This window comes from Eleutherodactylus coqui, chromosome 3, assembly GCF_035609145.1.
Source record: "Eleutherodactylus coqui strain aEleCoq1 chromosome 3, aEleCoq1.hap1, whole genome shotgun sequence".
Classification (NCBI taxonomy): Eukaryota; Metazoa; Chordata; class Amphibia; order Anura; family Eleutherodactylidae; genus Eleutherodactylus; species Eleutherodactylus coqui.
Window position 1 is genome coordinate 310,025,213 of NC_089839.1, and position 27,960 is coordinate 310,053,172.

Here is a 27,960-nt window from a genome sequence, read left to right on the forward strand (position 1 = left end):
ACTAGGAGGAGCTCCCTGTATACAGATATCTACAGCCACAACTAGGGGGAGCTCCCTGTATACAGATATATACAGCCACCACTAGGAGGAGCTCCCTGTATACAGATATCTACAGCCACAACTAGGGGGAGCTCACTGTATACAGATATATACAGCCACCACTAGGAGGAGCTCCCTGTATACAGATATCTACAGCCACAACTAGGGGGAGCTCACTGTATACAGATATATACAGCCACCACTAGGAGGAGCTCCCTGTATACAGATATCTACAGCCACAACTAGGGGGAGCTCACTGTATACAGATATATACAGCCACCACTAGGGAAGCTCCCTGTATACAGATATATACAGCCACCACTAGTAGGATCTCACTGTATACAGATATATACAGCCGCCACTAGGGGGAGCTTCCTGTATACAGATATATACAGCCACCACTAGGGGGAGCTCCCTGTATACAGATATATACAGCCACCACTAGTAGGATCTCACTGCATACCGATATCTACAGCCACAACTAGGGGGAGCTCACTGTATACAGATATATACAGCCACCACTAGGAGGAGCTCCCTGTATACAGATATCTACAGCCACAACTAGGGGGAGCTCACTGTATACAGATATATACAGCCACCACTAGGGGAGCTCCCTGTATACAGATATCTACAGCCACAACTAGGGGGAGCTCCCTGTATACAGATATATACAGCCACCACTAGTAGGATCTCACTGTATACAGATATATACAGCCGCCACTAGGGGGAGCTTCCTGTATACATATATATACAGCCACTACTACCATGTTTCCCTGAAAATAAGACATTGTCATAATATTTTTTGCCCCAAAAGAGGCACAGTGTCTTATTTTCGAGGGTGTCTTATACTTACCTGGCCGACGACGTCCCGTTGCCTCTCGCTGGTCTTTGGTGCTGCGGCAGGCTGCCATGTTCTTCGCGCTGACATTATTCTTTTCCTACTAACGGGGCTTTGAATATCCTACCTTCAGCAAGCAATTGCTGTAATTGGATCATGAGCGCCATGGCACAGCCAATCAGAGCTGGCGCAGGATGAACCAATCACAGCCATTCAGTGATGTCAATTACTGAATGGCTGTGAATAATCGAGCATCGGCTCTGATTGGCTGAGGTAGTAACGCTCGTGATCTAATCACAGCACTCGCTTGCTGGAGGTGGGGTATTCAAAGCCTCGTTACCAGGAAGAGAATGATGTCAGCGCGGAGGACAGGGCAGCCTGCCGCAACGCCGGTGACCAGTGTGAGGGATCGGGATGCCGCCAGCTAGGTGAATATTGATTTTTTTTTTTTTTTTCTAAATCTGGTGATGCTAGACTTATTGCCATAGCATCACTAGATGCTTCTGGGGAAGGGTTTATATTTCAAGCCCCCCCCACCCCCTAAAAAAAAAATCAGGGTAGGGCTTATTATTCGGGTAGGTCTTATTCTTAGGGGAACGCGGTAGGAGGAGTTCAATGTGTACAAATTATACAGCCACCACTAGGGGACATTTGTGGCTACCACAAATAAATCTCTATGTGCCCCCTAGTGGTGGCTGCACATCATGTAACACTATGGCAGTGCAGGACGTTTGGAGCTCAGGATCAGAAAAAAAAATAGCTGTAGCGCTATAACGATATATACTGAGATGAATCGGTGCAGATTGTTGGCACTAGATGGGATCCGATGATAAAAGGTGGAGATTCACTTTAAGAATGGTACATAGAGCTGAGCGTCTGCAGCATTGTGTCAGCGCAGGAACTCTCCCGCACAGCGCTCTGCTCTTTGATGTCTCTGATATCAGCCTCTTCTGACATTTAGAGGAAACGTTGCACCGGATGCCTCATTGTAGCTGGGAGATATTTCCTTGACTCTGTTCCTGTCAGTTTCTGGACCTTCGCTCCCTGGTAAGTATCTACCCTTTATAATCATTAGTCAGTAATGAAGCTTTCAGCAGCTGATGGGTTGTTACAGTGTATCAGTCCAGGCAGTAGTAAGTAAGGACAGCGTGCGCTCCGAGTACCCCTCCCATCACAGACTTCATGGACTTTTACCAGTACAACTTCAATGATTGCCTCTTGGATATGTTGTGATTCGCCACAGAAGGAGCTGGAAACCTTCATGTTTTGTCCTCGCGGTCCTAATTCACAAGTTTTAGGCAGTTTGAATGAATGACGCTCTGAAGCTCTCACCTCAGTGAGCCAACAAAGCCATAGTAAGAATCCAGCATGCATTCGGATCATTACTCATAAGAATAACAGATCTGTCGGTTTCCGGATAAAACAGGTAATAAAGATGCACTGATTGACTATAGAGCCAACACTGTGTTTGTGTGCGTGCATGCATGAGTGTGTATGTTTGTGTGTGTGTTGTGTGTATGTGCGTGCATGAGTGTGTATGTTTGTGCGTGTGTTGTGTGTATGTGTGTGCATGAGTGTGTATGTTTGTACGTGTGTGTGTGTGTGTGTGTGTGTGTGCGCATGTGGATGGGGGAGGGGGGGTACTATCATATTCGTTCATTCTTCTTATGTAACGTAACAATCTGCGGCTTTGTATGAAGTTGCGCCAATATCTCCCAGATGTGAAGAGGTCATAGCGAACGTTCATGGTGATCTCATGGCTGTCTCTTATCTAGGCAAATGGAAGTGAGACAGTAATAGACAATGCACTGTATGTGAGCGGCGTGCGAACAATGCAATATTGTGTCACTGCCGGCCAAGCACAATGCTTGTCTGTAGAGCAGGTGCCAGGGGTCCCCGGTAGAAGATGCGTCACTGCAGGGTTACTGACCGCTGTCCTATACACTGCCCTACCACTACACTCCTTGTCAAAACCAATCCATCCCCTAGAAGGAGTGTGTGTGTGTATAGGTATGTGTGTATATATATATATACACATATATATATATATATATATACACACATATATATATATATATATATATAAAATGAAGTAGTATATATATTTATATAGGCGAAAGCCCTCACTGACTGACTCACCACTAATTCTCTCACTTCCCGGTGTCGTACAAACTTTGGCACAACCATGCTTTAGGTCCTAAATAGAAAAGTAAAGGGGTCACAACTTCAATATTCAATTCTAAGCGTAACAAAAACTCTGAAAATCTGCAATACATTACATAGTTCTTCTCCAGAAACCATAAAGGGAAGTCTAGGGAAATGATCTGCATACTGAGAAGAATCTAACTGATCTCTATATGTATATACTGAGAAGAATCTAACTGATCTCTATATGTATATACTGAGAAGAATCTAACTGACCTCTATATGTATATACTGAGGAGAATCTACCTCACCTCTGTGTATATACTGAGGAGAATCTACCTCACCTCTGTGTATATACTGAGGAGAATCTACCTCCCCTCTATGTGTATACACTGAGGAGAATCTACCTCCCCTCTATGTGTATACACTGAGGAGAATCTACCTCACCTGTGTGTATATACTGAGGAGAATCTACCTCTCCTCTATGTGTATACACTGAGGAGAATCTACCTCACCTCTATGTGTATATACTGAGGAGAATCTACCTCACCTCTATGTGTATATACTGAGGGGAATCTACCTCCCCTCTGTGTGTATATACTGAGGAGAATCTACCTCACCTCTATGTGTATATACTGAGGAGAATCTACCTCCCCTCTATGTGTATATACTGAGGAGAATCTACCTCACCTCTATGTGTATATACTGAGGAGAATCTACCTCACCTCTATGTGTATATACTGAGGAGAATGTACCTCACCTCTATGTGTATATACTGAGGAGAATCTACCTCACCTCTATGTGTATATACTGAGGAGAATATAACTGACCTCTATGTGTATACACTGAGGAGAGTGTGTATATATTGAGGAGAATCTACTTCACCTCTGTGTGTATATATTTAGGAGAATCTACCTCACCACTATGTGTATATACTGGGGAGAATCTACCTCCCCTCTATGTGTATATACTGAGAATAATCTACCTCACCTCTTGTGTACATACTGTGGAGAATCTACCTCACTTCCTTGTGTATATACTGAGGAGAATCTACCTCATCTCTATGTGTATATATTAAGGGAATCTACCTCACCTCTGTGTATATGCTGAGCAGAATCTATTTCACTTCTGTGTATATGCTGAGGAGAATCTACTTCACCTCTATGTGTATATGCTGAGGAGACTCTACCTCACCTCTATGTGTATATACTGAGGAGAATCTACCTCACCTCTATGTGTATATACTGAGGAGAATCTACCTCACCTCTATGTGTATATATTAAGGGAATCTACCTCACCTCTGTGTATATGCTGAGCAGAATCTATTTCACTTCTGTGTATATGCTGAGGAGAATCTACTTCACCTCTATGTGTATATGCTGAGGAGACTCTACCTCACCTCTATTTGTATATACTGAGGAGAATCTACCTCACCTCTATGTGTATATACTGAGGAGAATCTACCTCACCTCTATGTGTACATACTGAGAAGAATCTACCTAACCTCTATTTGTATATACTGAGGAGAACCTACTTCACCTCTATGTGTATATGCTGAGGAGAATCTACTTCACCTCTATCTGTATATGCTGAGGAGAATCTACCTCACCACTATGTGTATATGCTGAGGAGAATCTACCTCACCTCTCTGTGTATATACTGAGGAGAATCTACCTCACCTCCATGTGTGTATACTGAGGAGAATCAACCTCACCTCTCTGTGTATATACTGAGGAGAATCTACCTCACCTCCATGTGTGTATACTGAGGAGAATCTACATCTCCTCTATGTGTATATACTGAGGAGAATCTACATCTCCTCTATGTGTATATACTGAGGAGAATCTACCTCTCCTCTATGTGTATATACTGAGGAGAATCTACCTTACCTCTGTGTGTACATACTGTAAAGAATCTACCTCATGTGTATATACTGAGGAGAATCTAGCTCACCTCTATATGTATATACTGTGGAGAATCTACCTCACCTATATGTGTATATACTGAGGGGAATCTACGTCACCTCTTTATGTATATACTAAGACAAATCTACCTCACCTTTATGTGTATATACATAGAATAATCTACCTCACCTCTGTGTGAATATTCTGATGAGAAACTACCTCACCTCTATGTGTGTATATACTGTGGTAAATCTACCTCACCTCTATGTGTATATACTGAGGAGAATCAACTTCACCTATCTTTGTATATGCTGAGGAGAATCTACCTCACCTCTATGTGTATATACTGAGGAGAATCAACTTCACCTATCTTTGTATATACTGAGGAAAATCTACCTCATAACTATGTGTATATACTGAAGAGAATCTACCTCACCTCTGCGTGTACATACTGAGAATAATCTACCTCATCTCTATGTTTATAGACTGAGGAGAATCTACTTCTCCTCTATGTGTATATGCTGAGGAGAATCTACCTTACCTCTATGTGTATATGCTGAGGAGAATCTACCTTACCTCTATGTGTATATGCTGAGGAGAATCTACTTCACTTCTATGTGTATTTACTGAGGAGAATCTACCTCTCCTCTATGTGTATATACTGAGGAGAATATAACTGATCTCTATGTGTATATACTGAGGAGAATCTAGCTCACCTCTGTGTGTATATACTGAGAATCATCTACCTCATCTCTGTGTGAATATACTGAGGAGAATCTACCTCATCTCTGTGTGAATATACTGAGGGGAATCTACCTCACCTCTATTGTATATACTGAGGGGAATGTACCACACCTCTACGTGTATATACTTAAGAGAATCTAGCTCACCTCTATGTGTATATACTGAGGAGAATCTACCTCACCTCCATGTGTATATACTTAGAAGAGTCTACCTCACCTCTTTGTGTATATACTGAGGAGAATCTACTCTTATCTCTATATGTATATACTGAGGAGAATCTACTCTTATCTCTATATGTATATAGTAAGGACAATCTAACTGACCTCTATGTGTATATACTGAGGAGAATCTAACTGACCTCTATGTGTATATACTGAGGAGAATCTACCTCCCCTCTGTGTGTAAATACTGAGGGGAATCTACCTCACCTCTATTGTATATACTGAGGAGAAAGTACCTTACCTCTACGTGTATATACTTAAGAGAATCTAGCTCACCTCTATGTGTATATACTGAGTAGAATCTAATTGACCTCTATGTGTATATAGTGAGGAGAGTCTAACTGACCTCTATATGTATATACTGAGTAGAATCTACCTCACCTCTATATGTGTATACTTGGGAGAATCTAGCTCACCTCTATGTGTATATACTGACTGGTGAGACGCTCCTTTCTACTGGTGGTCTGTAGTCGGCATCCTGAGCCCGGCCACCTTGTGTGCCCTCACACATCCACTGGTCCCAACACCTCCTAACAGTCTGGTCAAACGCTCCTCTCTACTTGTGGTCTGTCGGGGGCCTGAGCCCGGTCACCTTGTGTGCCCCCATCCACTGGTCCCAACACTCTCTAACAGTCTGATCAGACGCTCCTCTCTACTGTTGGTCTTTAGGGGGGCGTTCTGAACCCAGTCACCCTGTGTGCCCTCACACATCCACTGGTCCTAGCACCACCTAACAGTTTGGTCAGATGCTCCTCTCTACTGGTGCTCTGTAGGGGGCATCCTGAACCCAGTCACCTTGTGTGCTCCCATCCACTGGTCCCAACACCTCCTAACAGACTGGTCAGACGCTCCTCTATACTGGTGGTCTGTCGGGGGCCCTGAGCCCGGTCACCTTGTTAGCCCTCACACATCCACTGGTCCCAACAACACCCCTTAACAGTCTGGTCAGACCCTCCTCTCTACCGGTGGTCTGTCGGGGTCCTGAGCTTGGTCACCTTCCACTGTTCCCAACACCTCCTAACAGTCTGATCAAATGCTCTTCTCTTCTGAGGGTCTGTAGGGGGCATCCTGAGCCCGGTCACCTTGTGTTCCCTCATCCACTGGTCCCAACACCTCCTAACAGTCTGGTCAGACGTTCCTCTCTACTGGTGGTCTATAGGCGGGTCCTGAGCCTGGTCACCTTCTGTGCCCTCATCCACTGGTCCCAACACCCCCAACAGTATGGTCAGATGCTCCTCTCTACTGGTGGTCTGTAGGGGGGGCGTCCTGAGCCCGGTCACCTTGTGTGCCCTCACGCATCCACTGGTCCCAACACCCCCAACAGTATGGTCAGATGCTCCTCTCTACTGGTGGTCTGTAGGGGGGCGTCCTGAGCCCGGTCACCTTGTGTGCCCTCACGCATCCACTGGTCCTAACAACTCCTAACAGTCTCGTCAGACGCTCCTCTCTACTGGTGGTCTGTAGGGGGGTGTTCTGAGCTCGGACACTTTGTGTGCCCTCATCCACTGCTCCCAACATCTCCTAGCAGTCTGGTCAGACGCTCCTCTCTACTGGTGGTCTGTCGGGGGTCCTGAGCCCGGTCACCTTGTGTGCCCCCATCCACTGGTCCCAACACCTAATAACAGTCTGGTCAGAACAGCCTGGTGGGGGACAATTCGTTGATACGGCCATTCAGCTTCTCGCATCCCAATAATGCGCCCCTCGCAGACTCTGGAAATGGGGTGAAGTCTCTTCTCTGTGTCGTAGAGGCGTCTAGTGGTCAACCAGCTCTACACAAGCGGAAGAAGAGGTCACTGCACACAAGGAGCCTCCTAGAGCCTCTTATAGGCCAAGGGAGGGGAACTACTTTTAGGGACTCAGTCGACAAGACCATTCATCTAATCACCACAACTCTCAGCATTTACATAACTGGCTGAGATGGAGCCGCAGGACGGGTACTGCAGAAACAGGACAACTTCTTCCGGGGGCCGGATTGTTTTGAGGAGAGTTTTTGGACTTCCCTGTCAGTAGAATGGATCATGTCTTATTAGCGTATCACGTGTCCTAAATTTACAGAGTTTACATGCGGTATCATTGTTAATTGTCACATTAGTGGACTATCAGGTCGAGCAAAGACTATTACTGAAGAAGCAGCAACAACCGCTCTTCTGGCCTCAATAATCAGTTAAGGTTTTTGCTCATCCAGGTTTTGTTTTATCAGCGGCAGAACCTGTTTCTCGGAATTTGGAAAGACGTTTGGCCACTGTGCTGTGGGTAATGGGAGGTCTGGTTGGGTGGCATTGATTGAAATCTGCAGTGATGACACGTGTCATTCACTTGACAAAAGGATGATCTCAACATGTTCTACTTGAGATCACACCAAGATTCACATTGCCCGTAATAAAGAAAAATCACAGTGTTAACATGAGAACGAATAAAGTTATGTGAAAATAAAGCACACCGTTGTTTTTCTGGTGAAATTCTCCACTAGTCTGATATATCACACACCAACCTTCTCATTGGAAAAATTGGAGTTGAATCCAAGATGGCGGCATTCAAAATGGCCGTCATGTTGGTCACGTGGCCTAACAGGTTTCGCTCTTCTTTTGCAGCTTGTATGCAAAAGGGCATCACTGTTCTATATAGGTGTTTCCACACTCTTGAGACCCCCTGTACTTCCAGTAGGATAGTGTTCATAGTGTGCCGCCATATGGTGCCAGCCATAGTGTTCCGCTATACAACGTCAATCATAGAGTGCCCCTTGAACATCTACAATACCAGTCACCCCCACACTCCCCTCATTTCACAGTGGTCCCTACTCATCTCCATAAATAGGCAATCACAATTGGCATTCAGAAATCTAAGAAAGCTGGGTGGTATCGGCTGTGGCAGCGGTCATATTCGCTGTCGTCCAGCTTTCACAGCATTAAGTCCAACATGAAAACCAGCAGGCTAGAAGCAGACGAAAGGAAACGAGGGCAAGACTTCCATCCACTAAAGAAAATCGCAAAAACGGATGAAGGAAGTGTGAAGATATCAGGTAGAAGAAGGCGTGGCCTGTGTGCAGGTGAGGAGGTGGAGCAGACTGAACACCTGGAATGTCTCTGCCCTTCCTGTCACTGCAGCACAGCCAATCCCTGCGCAGGCCGCGGCCGAGGAGGAAGAGGTAGAATAATACACAAGGGAATCCTGTAAGACAAGCAGCGACAGAGGAGGAGGAGGATGAGGAGGGCGCAGTCCTGGGACCTCACCTGGGAGCACCGAGGACCCCAAGGTGGTGAGTCTCCACGTATGTTGTACGCAGAACACGTCAGCAAGCACAGAGGTTGATCCATTCCAGACATTGCTTAGGTTTTGGATATGAGGGTGGTAGTCATGACAGGTCTGATCACCTGTCCGGCCGACAGGCACACCTGTGATATATGGGAAGTGTAATGGCATTAGACTCATTCCAGAAGAGCATCCAGAAGGGGGAAGAGGCGGCAGCGGCCCCGGGGTTCAGGGGGCCCAAAGGCTCCAATATCATAATAGAGGACAACCATTCTAGAAGTATACATAACTTTTCTGTTTCTGGGAAAGCTGGGTGAAAACCGAGCCCGGAGCAGAGACTGTGCTGCTGTATATGGAGGCTGGTTATCCAGGGGTGCAGGAAAGCTGGGTGGGAAGTGTGACGGTTATTGCAGAGTTGTAGCTGTAAATTCCAGGGAGCGCCGAGGAAAACGCGTTACTGGATTCTTCCAGTCATCCCAGACAGTAAGGAGCGGTCTGAAGTCCAGATGACGGATGCGCGGCAGTGTGCGCCTCCGCCTGCCACGGACTGCATTGCACCCGAAGACTGAACTTATCAGCAGATGAAACCCAATACGTGTAAACAGCGAGCTGCACCCCGCGGCGGGATCATCATTCCCTGGATCAAAGACTAACGATCCTTTTACGCGAAGCTATAAATTGTAAACAATGACGGTTCGCTCACGCAGCTTCCTTAGGGTGACTGCCCACTACAGGTCTTTTTCACTGCGAAATTCGCAGCATTTTTTTTTTCTGCAGGGGTCTATGGGACTTGTAATGTTAAAATCGCAATCGCGCAAAATTGCGATTTTGCGTGATGCGATTTTAACATTAACAAGTCCCATAGACCCCTGCAGAAAAAAAAATGCTGCGAATTTCGCAGTGAAAAAGACCTGTAGTGGGCAGTCACCCTTATACAGCAGATAAATCACTCGCAATTACGTTGGCATCATTTGGGCATTTATATTCACTGTTTTTTTTTTGTTTGTTTTTTAACAATAATCATTCCAGGTAAGAGGACCCAAATATTAAGAATCTTGAATATTCTTATGATGATGAAGGTGCTCCTTGAGGTGCAGACATGATGATCGGGGTGCTCTCCGCGGTACAGACATGATGATCGGGGTGCTCCCCGCGGAGCAGACATGATGATGAGGGTGCTCCTTGAGGTGCAGAGATGATGATCGGGGTGCTCCCCGCGGAGCAGACATGATGATGAGGGTGCTCCTTGAAGTGCAGACATGATGATCGGGGTGCTCCCCGCGGAGCAGACATAATGATGGGCGTGCTCCGTGTTGGGCAGACATGATGATGGGGGTGCTCTCCGCAGTGCAGACATGATGATGGGGATGCTCCTTGAGGTGCAGACATGATGATGAGGGTACTCTCCACGGTGCAGACATGATGATGGTGATGCTCCCCATGGTGCAGACATGATGATGAGGGTGCTCCTTGAAGTGCAGACATGATAATCGGGGTGCTCCCCGCGGAGCAGACATAATGATGGGGGTGCTCCGTGTTGGGCAGGCATAATGATGGGGGTGCTCCGTGTTGGGCAGACATGATGATGGGGGTGCTCTCCGCAGTGCAGACATGATGATGGGGATGCTCCTTGAGGTGCAGACATGATGATGAGGGTACTCTCCGCGGTGCAGACATGATGATGGTGATGCTCCCCATGGTGCAGACATGATGATGGGGATGCTCCTTGAGGTGCAGACATGATGATGGGGGTGCTCTTCGCGGTACAGACATGATGATGGGGGTGCTCCTTGAGGTGCAGACATGATGATGGGGGTGCTCTGTGTTGGGCAGACATGATGATGGGGGTACTTTCCACGGTGCAGACATGATGATGGGGGTGCTCTCCGCGGTGTAGACTTGATGATGAGGGTGCTCCTCGCGGTACAGACATGATGATGGGGGTGCTCTCCTCGGTGCAGACATGATGATAGGGGTGCTCTCCTCGGTGCAGACATGATGATGGGGGTGCTCTCTGCGGTGCAGACATGATGATCAGGGTGCTCCCCGCGGAGCAGACATGATGATGGGGGTGCTCCCCACGGTACAGACATAATGATGGGGTTGCTCCGTTTTGGGCAGACATGATGATGGGGGTAATCTCCGCGGTGCAGACATGATGATGGGGAAGCTCCCCGCGGTGTAGACATGATGATAAGGGTGCTCCCCGCAGTACAGACATGATGATAAAGGTACTCTCCGTGGTGCAGACATGATGATGGGGGTGCTCCCCGTGGTGCAGACATGATGATGGGGGTGCTCCCCGTGGTGCAGACATGATGATGGGGGTGCTCCCTGTGGTGCAGACATGATGATGGGGGTGCTCCCTGTGGTGCAGACATGATGATGGGGGTGCTTCCTTCAGTGCAGAGCAGTTGCTAAATGTGAAAATGAAACCTCCTGGGCTCTAACGTAAGAGGGTCCCCAACTACAATGTGGCATTTATTATACCAGTGTCTTAGGCAAAAGAGGGGCTACTATGACTCCTTAGGTAAGGAGCCGAGTACAACTTCCCTCAGCTCCTGTAATGTACCAGTGAATGATGGACCCTCCAGAAGGCTTCAACATACAGAGCTGGAACAAATGTGATCAAGTCTACAATGTAACAACCAGAGAGCAAAACCACAACATAGTAGGGGGCAGTATTATAGTAGTTATATTCTTGTACATGGGGAGCAGTATTATAGTAGTTATATTCTTGTACATAGGGGGCAGTATTATAGTAGTTATATTCTTGTACATAGGGGGCAGTATTATAGTAGTTATATTCTTGTACATAGGGGGCAGTATTATAGTAGTTATATTCTTGTACATCGGGGGCAGTATTATAGTAGTTATATTCTTGTACATAGGGGGCAGTATTATAGTAGTTATATTCTTGTACATAGGGGGCAGTATTATAGTAGTTATATTCTTGTACATAGGGGGCAGTATTATAGTAGTGATATTCTTGTACACAGGGGGCAGTATTATAGTAGTTATATTCTTATAGAAAGGGGGCAGTATTATAGTAGTTATATTCTTGTATATAGGAGGCAGTATTATAGTAGTTATATGTTTGTACATAGGGGGCAATATTATAGTAGTTATATTCTTGTACATAGGAGCAGTATTATAGTGGTTATATTCTTGTACATAGAGGGCAGTATTATAGTAGTTATATTCTTCTACATAGGGGACAGTATTATAGTAGTTATATTCTTGTACATAGAGGGCAGTATTATAGTAGTTATATTCTTCTACATAGGAGGCAGTATTATAGTAGTTATATTCTTGTACATAGAGGGCAGTATTATAGTAGTTATATTCTTCTACATAGGGGACAGTATTATAGTAGTTATACTCTTGTACATAGGGGCAAAATTATAGTAGTTATATTCTTGTACATAGGGGGCAGTATTATAGTAGTTATATTCTTGTACATAGGGGGCAGTATTATAGTAGTTATATTCTTGTACATAGGGGGCAGTATTATAGTAGTTATATTCTTGTACATAGGGGGCAGTATTATAGTGCTTATATTCTTGTACATAGGGAACAGTATTATAGTAGTTATATTATTGTACATAGGGGGCAGTATTATAGTAGTTATATTCTTGTACATAGGGGGCAGTATTATAGTAGTTATATTCTTGTACATAGGTGGCAGTATTATAGTGGTTATATTCTTGTACATAGGGAACAGTATTATAGTAGTTATAGTCTTGTACATTGGGGCAGTATTATAGTAGTTATATTCATGTACATAGGGGGCAGTATTATAGTAGTTATATTTTTCTACATAGGGGGCAGTATTATAGTGGTTATATACTTGTACATAGGGGGCAGTATTATAGTAGTTATATTCTTCTACATAGGGGGCAGTATTATAGTGGTTATATTCTTGTACATAGGGGCAGTATTATAGTTATATTCTTGTACATATGGGGCAGTATTATAGTAGTTATATTCATGTACATAGGGGGCAGTATTATAGTAGTTATATTCTTATAGAAAGGGGGCAGTATTATAGTGGTTATATTCTTGTACATAGGGGGCAGTATTATAATAGTTATATTCTTCTACATAGGGGGCAGTATTATAGGAGTTATATTCTTGTACATAGGGGGCAGTATTATAGTGGTTATATTATTGTACATAGGGAACAGTATTATAGTAGTTATATTCTTGTACATAGGGGGCAGTATTATAGTAGTTATATTCTTGTACATAGGGGGCAGTATTATAGTAGTTATATTCTTGTACATAGGGGGCAGTATTATAGTAGTTATATTCTTGTACATAGGGGACAGTATTATAGTAGTTATATTCTTGTACATAGGAGGCAGTATTATAGTAGTTATATTCTTGTACATAGGGGACAGTATTATAGTAGTGATATTCTTGTACATAGGAGGCAGTATTATAGTAGTTATATTCTTGTACATAGAGGGCAGTATTATAGTAGTTATATTCTTCTACATAGGGGACAGTATTATAGTAGTTATATTCTTCTACATAGGAGCAGTATTATAGTGGTTATATTCTTGTACATAGAGGGCAGTATTATAGTAGTTATATTCTTCTACATAGGAGGCAGTATTATAGTAGTTATATTCTTGTACATAGAGGGCAGTATTATAGTAGTTATATTCTTCTACATAGGGGACAGTATTATAGTAGTTATATTCTTGTTCATAGGAGTAGTATTATAGTAGTTATATTCTTGTACATAGGAGCACTATTATTGTAGTTATATTCTTGTACATAGGGGGCAGTATTATAGTAGTTATATTCTTGTACATAGGGAGCAGTATTATAGTAGTTATATTCTTGAACATAGGGAGCAGTATTATAGTAGTTATATTCTTGTACATAGGGGGCAGTATTATAGTAGTTATATTCTTGTAGATAGAGGGCAGTATTATAGTAGTTATATTCTTGTAGATTGAGGGCAGTATTATAGTAGTTATATTCTTAGCCATAGGAGGCAGTATTATAGTAGTTATATTCTTGTACATAGTGTGCAGTATTATAGTAGTTATATTCCTGTACATAGGGGCAGTATTATAGTAGTTATATTCTTGTACATAGGGGGCAGTATTATAGTAGTTATATTCTTGTACATAGGGAGCAGTATTATAGTAGTTATATTCTTGTACATAGGGGCAGTATTATAGTAGTTATATTCTTGTACATAGGAGGCAGTATTATAGTAGTTATATTCTTGTACATAGGAGCAGTATTATAGTAGTTATATTCTTGTACATAGGGGGCAGTATTATAGTAATTATATTCTTGTACATTGGGGGCAGTATTATAGTAGTTATATTCTTGTACATAGGAGCAGTATTATAGTAGTTATATTCTTGTACATAGGGGGCAGTATTATAGTAATTATATTCTTGTACATTGGGGGCAATATTATAGTAGTTATATTCTTGTACATAGGGGGCAGTTTTATAGTAGTTATATTCTTGTACACAGGGGGCAGTATTATAGTAGTTATATTCTTGTACATTGGTGGCAGTATTATAGTAGTTATATTCTTGTACATAGGAGCAGTATTATAGTAGTTATATTCTTGTACATAGGAGCAGTATTATAGTAGTTATATTCTTGTACATAGGAGCAGTATTATAGTAGTTATATTCTTGTACATAGGAGCAGTATTATAGTAGTTATATTCTTGTACATAGGAGGTAGTATTATAGTAGTTATATTCTTGTACATAGGAGCAGTATTATAGTAGTTATATTCTTGTACATAGGAGCAGTATTATAGTAGTTATATTCTTGTACATAGGGGGCAGTATTATAGTAGTTATATTCTTGTACATAGGGGGCAGTATTATAGTAGTTATATTCTGGTACATAGGGGGCAGTATTATAGTAGTTATATTCTTGTACATAGGAGCAGTATTATAGTAGTGATATTCTTGTACATAGGGGGCAGTATTATAGTAGTTATATTCTTGTACATAGGGGGCAGTATTATAGTAGTTATATTCTTGTACACAGGGGGCAGTATTATAGTAGTTATATTCTTGTACATAGGGGGCAGTATTATAGTAGTTATATTCTTGTACATAGAGGGCAGTATTATAGTAGTTATATTCTTGTACACAGGGGGCAGTATTACAGTAGTTATATTCTTGTACATTGGTGGCAGTATTATAGTAGTTATATTCTTTTACATAGGGGACAGTATTATAGTAGTTATATTCTTGTACATAGGAGCAGTATTATAGTAGTTATATTCTTGTACATTGGAGCAGTATTATAGTAGTTATATTCTTGTACATTGGTGGCAGTGTTATAGTAGTTATATTCTTGTACATAGGGGACAGTATTATAGTAGTTATATTCTTGTACATAGGAGCAGTATTATAGTAGTTATATTCTTGTACATAGGAGCAGTATTATAGTAGTTATATTCTTGTACATTGGAGCAGTATTATAGTAGTTATATTCTTGTACATAGGGGCAGTATTATAGTAGTTATATTCTTGTACATAGGAGGCAGTATTATAGTAGTTATATTCTTGTACATAGGAGCAGTATTATAGTAGTTATATTCTTGTACATAGGGGGCAGTATTATAGTAATTATATTCTTGTACATTGGGGGCAGTATTATAGTAGTTATATTCTTGTACATAGGAGCAGTATTATAGTAGTTATATTCTTGTACATAGGGGGCAGTATTATAGTAATTATATTCTTGTACATTGGGGGCAATATTATAGTAGTTATATTCTTGTACATAGGGGGCAGTTTTATAGTAGTTATATTCTTGTACACAGGGGGCAGTATTATAGTAGTTATATTCTTGTACATTGGTGGCAGTATTATAGTAGTTATATTCTTGTACATAGGAGCAGTATTATAGTAGTTATATTCTTGTACATAGGAGCAGTATTATAGTAGTTATATTCTTGTACATAGGAGCAGTATTATAGTAGTTATATTCTTGTACATAGGAGCAGTATTATAGTAGTTATATTCTTGTACATAGGAGGTAGTATTATAGTAGTTATATTCTTGTACATAGGAGCAGTATTATAGTAGTTATATTCTTGTACATAGGAGCAGTATTATAGTAGTTATATTCTTGTACATAGGGGGCAGTATTATAGTAGTTATATTCTTGTACATAGGGGGCAGTATTATAGTAGTTATATTCTGGTACATAGGGGGCAGTATTATAGTAGTTATATTCTTGTACATAGGAGCAGTATTATAGTAGTGATATTCTTGTACATAGGGGGCAGTATTATAGTAGTTATATTCTTGTACATAGGGGGCAGTATTATAGTAGTTATATTCTTGTACACAGGGGGCAGTATTATAGTAGTTATATTCTTGTACATAGGGGGCAGTATTATAGTAGTTATATTCTTGTACATAGAGGGCAGTATTATAGTAGTTATATTCTTGTACACAGGGGGCAGTATTACAGTAGTTATATTCTTGTACATTGGTGGCAGTATTATAGTAGTTATATTCTTTTACATAGGGGACAGTATTATAGTAGTTATATTCTTGTACATTGGAGCAGTATTATAGTAGTTATATTCTTGTACATTGGTGGCAGTATTATAGTAGTTATATTCTTGTACATAGGGGGCAGTATTACAGTAGTTATATTCTTGTACATAGGAGCAGTATTATAGTAGTTATATTCTTGTACATAGGAGCAGTATTATAGTAGTTATATTCTTGTACATTGGAGCAGTATTATAGTAGGTGACTAGTACCCTTGTTTGCAGTTACTATATATAAAATCAGAGGTGATTACAGATGATAAAACTAATAAAGTAACCTTATATATTGGAAGCCAATAATAGAACACCTGGTAGACTGCAGGCCAGGGTCAATCACCGTAAACCCTAGTAGAATTCAGTTAGCCAGACTATGATATGGAGGAGCTACTTGTTCAATGCAGACTACTAGTCTGCGTTCTACTAGGGTCTACGGCGATTGACCCTGGCCTGCAGTCTACCTGGTGTTGTATTATTGGCTTTCTTTACAGTTACTATATATAAGGTTAATTTATTAGTTTTATCATCTGTGATTTCTAGTGATAAAATTATAGCTATAATTATAATGTTTGTCACCTTTATCACTGCATTGTTGTTGTTTTTCTCTGGTGTCAGCCAAGATTGTCACCAGTGATTGCTCTTTAGCTCTGGACACATTGTGCGTTGTGGATGAGTCACATTTGAGTCACCGCTGTGCTGTTAATATACAGTCACATATCAGGATTCCTTCCAGTGACCTATATACATATATACACGATGTGGGACGGATTCCACTCTCTGCTTTCTTTTCCCAGTTCTGTGATCGTCCGCGTGTTTACAGTTACACAATGATGGTCGCCTCCTCCATGTTTACAGTCAGCAGCCGTCATTACCCCTATATATTGTATACAGACGCTGATCAGCTGACCGATGAGTATTTGCTCGCTCATTGGTTAATCCTTTTGCACATTTACATGGGCCAATTATCATGGAAACGAACATTCTGGCCCGATATTGGGCCCGTGTAAAGGCCACTTAAAACTGACCGTATGTATTACCACGATGCGATGCTATCGCAGCATGTCCTATCTTTTTGCGGTATTGCTCATTGAAAACAATGGGAGAATCCTCGATCCTCTGCCGCGGCGGTCCTCTGCCGGGGGATTCCTTCAGCCCCGCAGGGGTTTCACACGGATGGCGAGGGCAATATGGCGGTGATTCATGGCCTGATATCGCGCTCGCCGGGGTGAAGGAGCCCTCAGGGGTTATTTAAGCCATAAGGGTGTTGCTTTAGCTAGTTGGGCTGTTATAATCCTGCTTGCGTCTAGTGATAGATTTCTTAGACTACTTATTAACTGCGCTCCCCATGATCCGCTACTGATGGGGAAACTCACTGAGATATTTAACTCTCGGTTCAGCTGTTCAACTTGAGGCTATTCAGCCATTTTTTATTATTGTAGCTTCAGACTTTCTGGGCGTTTAGAGCTTTTTGAGGTATCTTAGATTTACAGCTACTTTTCAGGATTTGGACATTCGCCTCGAGCGTTTTTCCTGTTTGCACTCTGGGGCCGCACATTTCAGCATACTCATTCTGCAATTTCTTTTTGTGTCTGATCAATGCGGTTTCCCATGAGTTTATGACCTAGTAACAGATTGGTCTAAGGTTGTATGTCTGGTAACCTGGACTCTTTTTGTGTGTTTCTGTATTTCCTGTTATAATGTCTCTCGTTTTTAGTTTAATCTTATTAAAAGTTATATTTTAGGGGTGCCCCCAGTGATTTTGTACTTGAGATCCGGTGTAAGGGTGCACTAAGAACCCGATGTAATGGTGCACTAGAGATGTGGTGTAATGGTGTAGTAGGGATTCAGTTTAATGGTGTAGTAGGGATCTGGTGTAATGGTGTAGTAGAGATCTTATAGAATCATAAAATGGTAGAGTTGGAAGGGATCTCCAGGGTCATCGGGTCCAACAGGATTCACTAAATCATCCCAGACAGATGTCTGTCCAGCCTCTGTTTGAACACTTCCATTGAAGGAGAGCTCACCACCTCCCGTGGCAACCTGTTCCACTCATTGATCTCCCTCACTGTCTAATATCTAATCTGTGTCTCCTCCCTTTCAGTTTCATCCCATTGCTTCTAGTCTTTCCTTGTGCAGATGAGAATAGGGCTGATCCCTCTGCACTGTGACAGCCCTTCAGATATTTATAGACAGCTATTAAGTCTCCTCTCAGCCGTCTCTTCTGCTAAACATTCCCAGATCCTTTAACCGTTCCTCATAAGACATGATGTGCAGACCGCTCACCATCTTGGTAACTCTTCTCTGAACTTGCTCCAGTTTGTCTATGTCTTTTTTTAAAGTGGGGTGCCCAGAACTGGAACCAGTATTCCAGATGAGGTCTGACTAAGGAAGAGTAGAGGGGATAATGACATCACGTGATCTAGACTCTATGCTTCTCTTAATACATCCCAGAATTGTGTTTGCTTTTTTGGCTGCTGCATCACATTGTTGACTCATGTTCAGTCTATGATCTATTAGTATACCCAAGTCTTTTTCACATGTGCTGCTCAGACTACTATCTTTTTGAATACTCTCTCTTCTTTAATGTTACTATCCCTCCTAGCTTTGTGTCGTCAGCAAATTTGATCAGTTTCCCCTCAATTCCCTCCTCCAGATCATTTATAACAATGTTGACCAGCACTGGGCCTAGGACAGAGCCTTGTGGTCCCACTTGATACATTCTTCCACTTGGATGTTCAGCCATTTATGACCACTCTTTGAGTACGATCGCTCAGCCAGTTGTGAATCCACCTAACAGTTGCCTTGTTAATCCCAGATTTGGTAATTTACTCAATAAGTATGGTTTGAGATACTTTGTCAAATGCTTTACTAAAGTCATGATATACTATATCTACCGCATTTCCCTGATCAAACCAGTTGGTGATTCTGTCATAGAAAAGGAAATTCAATTCGTCTGGCATGACTTGTTTGTTACAAACCCATGCTGGCTCTGGTTAATTACTCCATTTTCATCCAAGTACTTGCATACATGCTGTTTAATAATTTGTTCAAAGATCTTTCCTGGTATAGAAGTCAGGCTCACAGGCCTGTAGTTTCCTGGATCCACCTTCTTCCCTTTTTTGAAGATAGGGACAACATTTGCCCTTCTCCAATCTTCTGGGTCTTCTCCTGTTCTCCAGGAATTTTCAAAGATTATGGTGAGTGGTTCAGCAATTACCTCTGCTGCTTCCTTTAGTATCCTAGGATGTAATTCATCTGGACCTTGAGACCAGAATTCATGTAAGTTAGCTAAGTGTTCCCTCACCATCTCTCTGCTTACAGATAGCCTGCATTCTTTTATTCCCCCAATAGCACAGGGAAGATCAGCTGATGTTCCATGTACTTTCTGAGAGAAAACAGATACAAAATAGGAATTTAAAAGTTCAGCCTTCTCAGCATCATTGTTAACCAATTCACCATTTTCATCTTGTAAGCATCCAATAGCATCTTTGACTTTTCTTTTGCTTTTGACATATCCCCAAAATAATTTTTTATTGCGTTTGGCCTCTGTTGCAAGCATCAATTCATTATTAGCGTTAGCTTTTCTGACACTGGCCCTACAGTTTCTGCAGACTGCATTATATTCTTCTTTAGATATTCCCCCCTCTTTCCATTTGGTGTAATGGTGTAGTAGGGATCCGGTGTAATGGTATAGTAGAGATCTGGTGTAATGATATAGTAGAGATCTAGTGTAAAGTCGTAGTAGGGATCCTGTGTAATGGTGTCATAGGGGTCCACTGTAATGATATAGTAGAGATCCAGTGTAATGGTGCAGTAGGGATTCAGTGTAAGGCCTTAGTCACACGGGCGTTTTTTCACGCGATTTGCGCATCGCATGACGGATGCGCATGCGCAAATCGCGTGACCGGCGCCGAAAAATCGGCCCAAAAATCGCCCGAAAATCTGCTCCTAGCCGCGTTTCATTAGAAACGGGCCGGAGCTGTCCAGCGAATTGCATTAGATGGAGCCGGCAATACAGCGGCTCCATTGAATGCAAGCGCTGCGGGCGTGCGCGGGGTTAATTGTCGGGAAGGGGTTAAATATATAACCCCTTACCTGCAATGCATCCTTAAATGTGAAAAAATAAAAAAAAAGGATGTACTCACCTGCTCCCGGCAGCTGGAGATCCCGGCGGTCGGCCTGCAGTGGGTGTGAAGGAGGTGTGACTCAGGCTTGCCCCTGATTGGCTCAGCGCTGAGCCAATCAGAAGCAAGTCTCAGTCACACCCATTCATGAATTCATGAATGGGTGTGACTGAGCTCAGCCTCTGATTGGCTCAGGCTGAGCCAATCAGGGGCAAGCCTGAGTCACACCTCCTTCACACCCACTGCAGGCCGACCGCCGGGATCTCCAGCTGCCGGGAGCAGGTGAGAACATCCTTTTTTTTTATTTTTTCACATTTAAGGATGCATTGCAGGTAAGGGGTTATATATTTAACCCCTTCCCGACAATTAACCCCGCGCACGCCGGCAGCCCATTGCTTTCAATGGAGCGGCTGTATTGCCGCTCCATTGAATTCAATGGGCAAACATCGTTCTTCTCTGCCACAGCTGTTCCAGCTGTGGCAGAGAAGAATGATTTGTCTTCTATATGTTCTCAATGGGGTCGGCGCTGCTGCCGCCGGCCCCGTTGAGCGCATATAGAGAAGAGAACAGGAATCGCAGATCGCAGATAGGTGCGATCTGCGATTTCTGTTCTCTAATTTATCGGACGAGCGCATAAAAAGCGCTCATGTGTCCGATACCATTGCAAAGCAATGGTTTTAAAAAGTCGCCGGACGCATGCGCATGCGCAAATCGCGGCAATAAACGCCCGTGTGACTAAGCCCTAATGGTGTATGTAGAGATCTGGTCTATAAGTGCAGTAGAGATCCAGTGTGATTTTGTAACAGAGATGGCCTGAAGCATGTAGAGATTCCTTATTGTCACCGGTAATTGCCGGTATCTGGTGTTACGCAGAGGCAGTTCAACCTATTTAGGATACAGTACTGATACATTGTTCATCACATGATGAGTAATCACATCGGAATCCTCCGTATTTTTTATGTCCGATCAGTTCCGTATCTCAGGCGACACCTACAGGTCAGCGGTGAGACTGTCCCTGACTCCCTGCTGCACCACCAGTTCTCTTCTGCAGTATTTCCTCGTTTCACTGATGACACAAGAGGAGAGTCCAAGCCTGGAGGAGTCCTGGAGCACTGCGGCCACACACCGATCCTTCTGGTCATACAAGGGCAATTAGAGACGATGCTGTGATAATTACACCCCCCCCACACCACACCACACACACACACACACACTAAGGTGTCATGGACAATTACAGCACTGTTGTATCTTGTCTCCACCGAACTAGGGGTCCCCTGTCAGTGAGCCAGGCCAACCCATGTCTTAACCCCTAGTTCTGGAGGAGACAAGATACAACTGTACCGACAATTAGACAAAAACAACCTGTAAGCTGTGAGCGATAAAGAAATCCCATCCAGGAAATAATAATCTGAAGCCCTGATATTTCTCACAGCTGAGGGTTTGTTACTATCGTAACCAGCCTGGACAACATTCTGTGAAGCAACCGCATCGACAGCACAAATACTTTCTGGTAGTTTGTTACAATGTATCGGTGCAGGCTGTGGAGGCGTGTTTAAATTGGATGCAAGTGTTGCAAACCCCCAGTCAGGAGGGTTTGTAACCCCTTTCCCACCCCGGAACGTAAGTTTACTTCCTGGTGGGAAGGGGTTTCCACAAATGGACATAAACTTACGTCTTGCCCACAACCAAAAAAAAAGCACTTAAAACAGTAAAAAAAAAAAAAAATTTAAAACCCCATGCTTTGTATTGACATATCTGTATCAATCTGAACAATAAATTAGACACACTTCTTATCCTGCTCAGCAAACGCTATGAAAAAATGTAAAATCATTTTTTGTTCATTTTGCCCCCCCCCCCCCGTCTCACCCCCTCCATTGCAAACAGTGGCGAAGGGCGGAGAGGGGGCGGGACCTCAGTGCACTGCTCCTGGGCCGGCCCGCCTCCTCCCCCTCCAGAGATAGACACCGTACATCGGACGGGCATGAAAACCCGGCCAATATACGCATGTCGGAATAAGCCCTCATGCTGTAAGGAAAAAAAAAACAATGGCAGAACTGATGTATTTGTTCTTCCTGACCTTAAAAAAATGAATAAAAGTTCTACAAGACATTATCTGTACCCAAAAAATGATACCAATAAAAACGTCGCCTCATCATGCAGAAAACATCCCTCATGCGGCCGTGGTGACCGGAGAATCAAAAAGGTAGGGCTTTTGAAAAGTGGAGATGAAAATCTCCAAAAAATCACCACGTCCTTATGGCCAAAAATAGGCCGCCTCACTAAGGGGTGGAGCTTCTGAATGCCTCTATTCACTGACAACTAGCAGAGTCCTAAAAAATGGTGAAATATTGAAATACAAAAAAAAATCTGACGATGCAGAACTTTCGTTATTTCATAATTAATGTTCATTATAAAACCAGAAAACACATTTAAAGAGACAGTAACGCACCGTCCATCGTTGCTGCATGGGCTACACAGCTTAATGTAATCTATTGCTCCCAGTTATCAGCCAGTTCAGGCTGGGGAGAGGCTGTGAGTGCAGTGAGATATGTGACTGGGAGATGAGCGAGCTTCCTGATCCCTTCCCCTCCCCCCCAGGGTGGTCACTTACCTCCCCCAACTCCTGGTTGTCTCCAGACATTCTCTTGCTCCTGAGTTGTCATTCTGGAATCCGGGAAAGCTGGGTGAGAGCAACTATTTACATGGAGGGGAGTCAGTGGGTTCTCACGACAGAGACGGTCATCCTGGTATTCTAGGGACCTTTCACACGGGACAGAATTGTCCGCAGGACGCAGCGCGGATACGGATTTTGTGAATTAGTGGAGATTTTGTTGCGTTTTTAACTGTGGAATGTTCTGCAGAATTTCTTGTTTTTTGCGCAGAATTACCTCTCCTGAACGTCAGAAATCTGCAAGAATTCCGCGAGGCGCCCCTTTATTCCAGAGCAGAAAGCTTTTCCATTGCGGAATTTATTCTTGCGGTTTTGATGTAAAGGTGCGCCAATTTTAACCGGTGCGGAATTCAAGCCCCATAGAGATAACATTGTGATGCAGAAATGGCCGCGCTGACTAATTCCGCCCGTGTGGACGTTCCCTTAGAAGTTTTCTGCCACTTGCTCTCGGGCGGCAGCGGGGTGTGAAGGGTTACAGGCGGCTCCTCCTCCGTCAGGCTGCAGGCAGAGTAACTTGGTGACAGGGAGTGCAGCAAGTGCCAAGAGTCACAATGAGAGGGGACATCATGCCAGCGCTGCACCTCGTAGCACCCCGCTCCCTCGCAGCCACTGCAGCCTTGCAATGCACTGAGCCACCCGGTGCCTTGCGCCTCAACAGGAGGAAGGTAAGCCACCAAAAACCCTGGGAAGAGGGTGCAAGTGTCAACGTAAGGGGGATGACTGCGTATAGATCGCGCCGTTGCAGCTTCTGCTTGTAGTTGTGTCCTTCTTGTGTACAACCTGGCGGTGTGATGAGTATAATACCGTAAGGAGCGAACGCGAGAACACGTATGCATCTACGTCCCTCTGAGTGCGAACATTATACTGCGTGGACGGCTGATGTCTATAGTTACCTCCAAACTGTTACGGGAAAAGCCCCAGTATACAGAACAAAGGCCAATATTACCAGTGATGCCCAAGTAATGGGTGGTGGTGACGCCCGCTGCCAGGTTAAATGATGGTGAAAACAAACTTTACTAAACAGCAACCCAATAAAAGTTACATAGTAACTCGATATAAACTCTCTTAAAGCAACAGTACCACATTACTCATCCTACTTTCTATGCGTTCTCATTACCCGGCGTAACGCAGCGGCGCATTCATCGTCTTCACATCTTATTGGCAGCGGTGTGAGCGTCGTGGACGGTGAGGGTGCTGGTGGCTCTCTTATTAAATGGACACCCCTCCCGGGCCGGGGTCAGGTTCTTGTCTCTCCCCCTCTCTATGGCTGCTCATAGGGTATCTGGAGGGGCCACACCACGGTACAATCCCCCGTAGGAGGTGGTCATTTCTGCACCCCCATTAATGGCCCCCTTTTAGCTACTCACCCCACTCCAACAAGGAGCCGCTGGAGCTTAAAAAGTCGCACATGAAATGTGATCCTGAGATGCGCCGGATTTCAGTTGCGCGTGTCCCTGCTCTACCTTCCTTGCCTTATCTTTCGCCGTGTTACGCAGCGAGCTCCCATAGACTTCTATGGCCACAGAAAAAAAAGGAAGGGGAGGAGTTACCAGGCGTACAATGCTGGGAAAAGAAGACCGCTCGCCCTAATTATCCATTTTTTTCGCCATTCTGAGGGTTTAATCTGATCACTACTTGCCACCGCTTCAGCGTGTTTTTTTTTACCTTCGCGCAGCAGATCCCTGTGCAAATGACTTTAAACACACTAATTACAATCGGGGCTCAAGCGTGTCAAAAATTCATTAATACGAATATACATTGCATACAGACGAACGCAGATACGCATACGCTCGTGTGAAGGGGGCCTCAGCTTGTGTATCTCCCTCGATGCGTTTTTCTGTGTGTGTCTATTCAAGGTTATATTCACGCGGCCGATGCTCATGCGCCATATCTATATGGACTGATGCATTTAGACGATTTCATTCACATCAGGGTTTTTTTTCTCCTCTTTTTCGGACCAGTAGGACGCACAATGATTTTTTTCATCTTGGGCCATTTCTGGGGGATTTAGCTAAAAAAAAAATCGCCCATTATTTTCTAAGAGACTTGTAAAAAATGGCATTGTACCTACATGTTGATGCGATTTTTAATTATTTATTGAAACAAGGTGCGGTTTTCATTCACCTGAATAACGCGCCTTAAAATCACATGGAATGCGCTTTTCTTGCAAAAAACATTGCACTCACAGCAGAAATCGCAGGAGTGCAGGTGCGATATGGTCCGTGTGATAAGACGGCTCCTGGGCGTATTTACCTATGCATATTGCTGTATGTGCACGGGTGTGTTTTCCGTGCTGCGAGACGCAGGAAGCGGCACATGAATGGACCCCATTGTTTCCAGTGGATCGATTTACATATGAGATTTTAATAATAATCGCAGCTTCTTCTACTTTTCTGTAATTTGGCGGAGAACTCGTCTATTAATTCCTGTGGGTGAGTTAAAAGCCGCATGGCACGTGCATGGACTGAGAGTCAGGTGTGAATGCAATGCGCTATTCCTATTGAAAGACATATGCGAGTGCTTGAAAAACAGGTGTGACAACCGCATGTTCAGAGATGTGACGCGCTCTGCTTGCAAAACCCATGGCAATTGCAGAGGAAATCGGACCGATATGGCGGTTACCCATGTAAATGTAGCCTAGGGAGACAGGTTGATGATCTAAGAATTATCCTCTAAGTCCCCACTGATATAAGAGCCCATCCTCTTGTCGCAGTGAACGTTTCGTTTCTCGCTCTGCGTCTCTAACATAGAGTCTGTGTAAGATTTCCTGATTTATGGGAAAAAGGTGAAGAGCGCAAATGTCTCCTGGAGCCGAGGACAAACTCTGGAACCAGTTTCAGGAAAACAGTGCAGGTCTCAGTAGATGAGCAATGACCGGTCTGAATGACACCATATAATGTATGGTCCTTGTACATAGCTGACTTTAGCATAGGCCTCATTGCTTGGCGGCCTCTTCCATGATGCTTTATTAAATACTAATTTATTAATCTTCTCATCTTTTAGGTGATGTGTCAGTTTGAAGACTAAGAGAAAACCCCACTTCTGGTCACCTAAGAAGAAGATGATGTTCATATAATCGATGGGAAAGAAGGAAAGTTGTCTCATATGACATTGACTGCCAGATTCCCATTAGGAGACGTCTTGCTGTCCTTTGTCCTTCCATGATTGTGTCTCTCTGTTATGTTCTTGGCCTCCGATGAGTCTTCTGGAGCCTTCACCATGATCCGTCCCGAGCTCCATAATCTCCGCACCGTCCTCTTCTTCATCATGGCTGCAACCCAGGACATCAATCCTTGAGATTCTGCTCATATCCTAAAAGTTCTCCAAGTTTTCCTCTGTTTGCTCCTTTGTCGTAACCATGTCATCTATTGATGAGTTGCCACCACCGAGGGCTTCACCCAACCAAGAACAGATCCAGAATGATGCTCTAGAGGAGCACCCAGAACTGTGGTGGTCCAGGGAGCCACTCAAGTCGGTTTTATGCTACAGCTTCTCTGTGCTGCTAATATTGGCCTGTGGCATTGGTGGGATTGTACTTCTCTCCACCACCACTAGTCGATCGGGAGAGTGGAGGATGGCTGTTGGGGCGACCCTCTGTATACTCGCCCTGTTGGTTTTACTGAAGCAACTTTTGAGCTCAGCTATTCAGGACATGCATTGTTTGACTAGACGGGAACATATCAATATGCTGAAGAGTGGGGGGTTCTCAGACACGCTGGTATTCCTCATAAGCGCCATTATTATCCTCGTGTGTGGGGCTGTCCTACTTACACTTTCTGTTTCTGGCGAAACCCCGGGCTTCCCTCCTGTACTGGTTACCATGCACACTGTCGGGGTGACGCTGGTTGTGGTGGGATCAGGTCTTCTTCTTGGTGTCCTTATATTCACTCTGTTGGTGTATTGCAGATCTTGTGCGTCTAGTCGGTTTCACCCTCGTAACATCGGGGTGTTCTCCATCTCTGGGCAATTATATCAGCGGCAGAACACCACCTCAAGTTTGGCCAACCTCATATAAGATCGTCCTATGCCAAAGTGACAAATGGAGTTGAGCACTTCTGAATTTTAGCAAATTCTGTAAATCTGAGTCAAACTTCTCATGTTTGCAGTATGATGATGTCATAGGGAAGTTATGATCGTGACATCTTGAGCACATGATGATATATTGCTGCTATGGTGAGGGCATGATCTTATGATGATATCATGCTGGTGTCATGATGATGTCATGTTGGGGTAAGGATATTGTCATGATGGGGTCATGATAATGACATGATGGGGATACGATGATGTCATGTTGGACTTGTGATGAGGATATGATAAGATAATGACGATGTCATGTTGAGGATGTGATAAGGTAATGATGAGATTATGATGACAGCAGGATGGGATCATGATAATGACATGATGGGGATATAATAAAGCAATGATGATGTCAGGATGGGGCCATGATGATGTCATATTGGGAGAA

General features: G+C 43.5%; 1 protein-coding gene across 5 annotated transcripts; it reads left to right on the forward strand.

Annotated features, from left to right (window-relative positions):
• The first annotated feature begins 1,905 nt into the window (after positions 1-1,905).
• Positions 1,906-27,927, forward strand: TMEM125 (transmembrane protein 125). 5 transcript variants are annotated; one of them, XM_066597899.1, is made up of 2 exons: positions 1,906-1,924; positions 26,499-27,927. In XM_066597899.1, the coding sequence occupies exon 2, from the start codon at positions 26,854-26,856 to the stop codon at positions 27,508-27,510; it is 657 nt and encodes a 218-aa protein (XP_066453996.1). In that variant the 5' UTR covers positions 1,906-1,924; positions 26,499-26,853; the 3' UTR covers positions 27,511-27,927. The 5 variants fall into 5 exon arrangements, with proteins under 5 accessions (XP_066453996.1, XP_066453992.1, XP_066453995.1 ...); XM_066597895.1 differs by lacking the exon at positions 1,906-1,924 and adding an exon at positions 9,030-9,147; XM_066597898.1 differs by lacking the exon at positions 1,906-1,924 and adding an exon at positions 9,046-9,144.
• Positions 27,928-27,960: the final 33 nt, after the last annotated feature.

Excerpts from the sequence above, each read along its gene's own strand:
- TMEM125 (XM_066597899.1), top strand. The coding sequence starts at position 26,854 with ATGTCATCTATTGATGAGTTGCCACCACCGAGGGCTTCACCCAACCAA.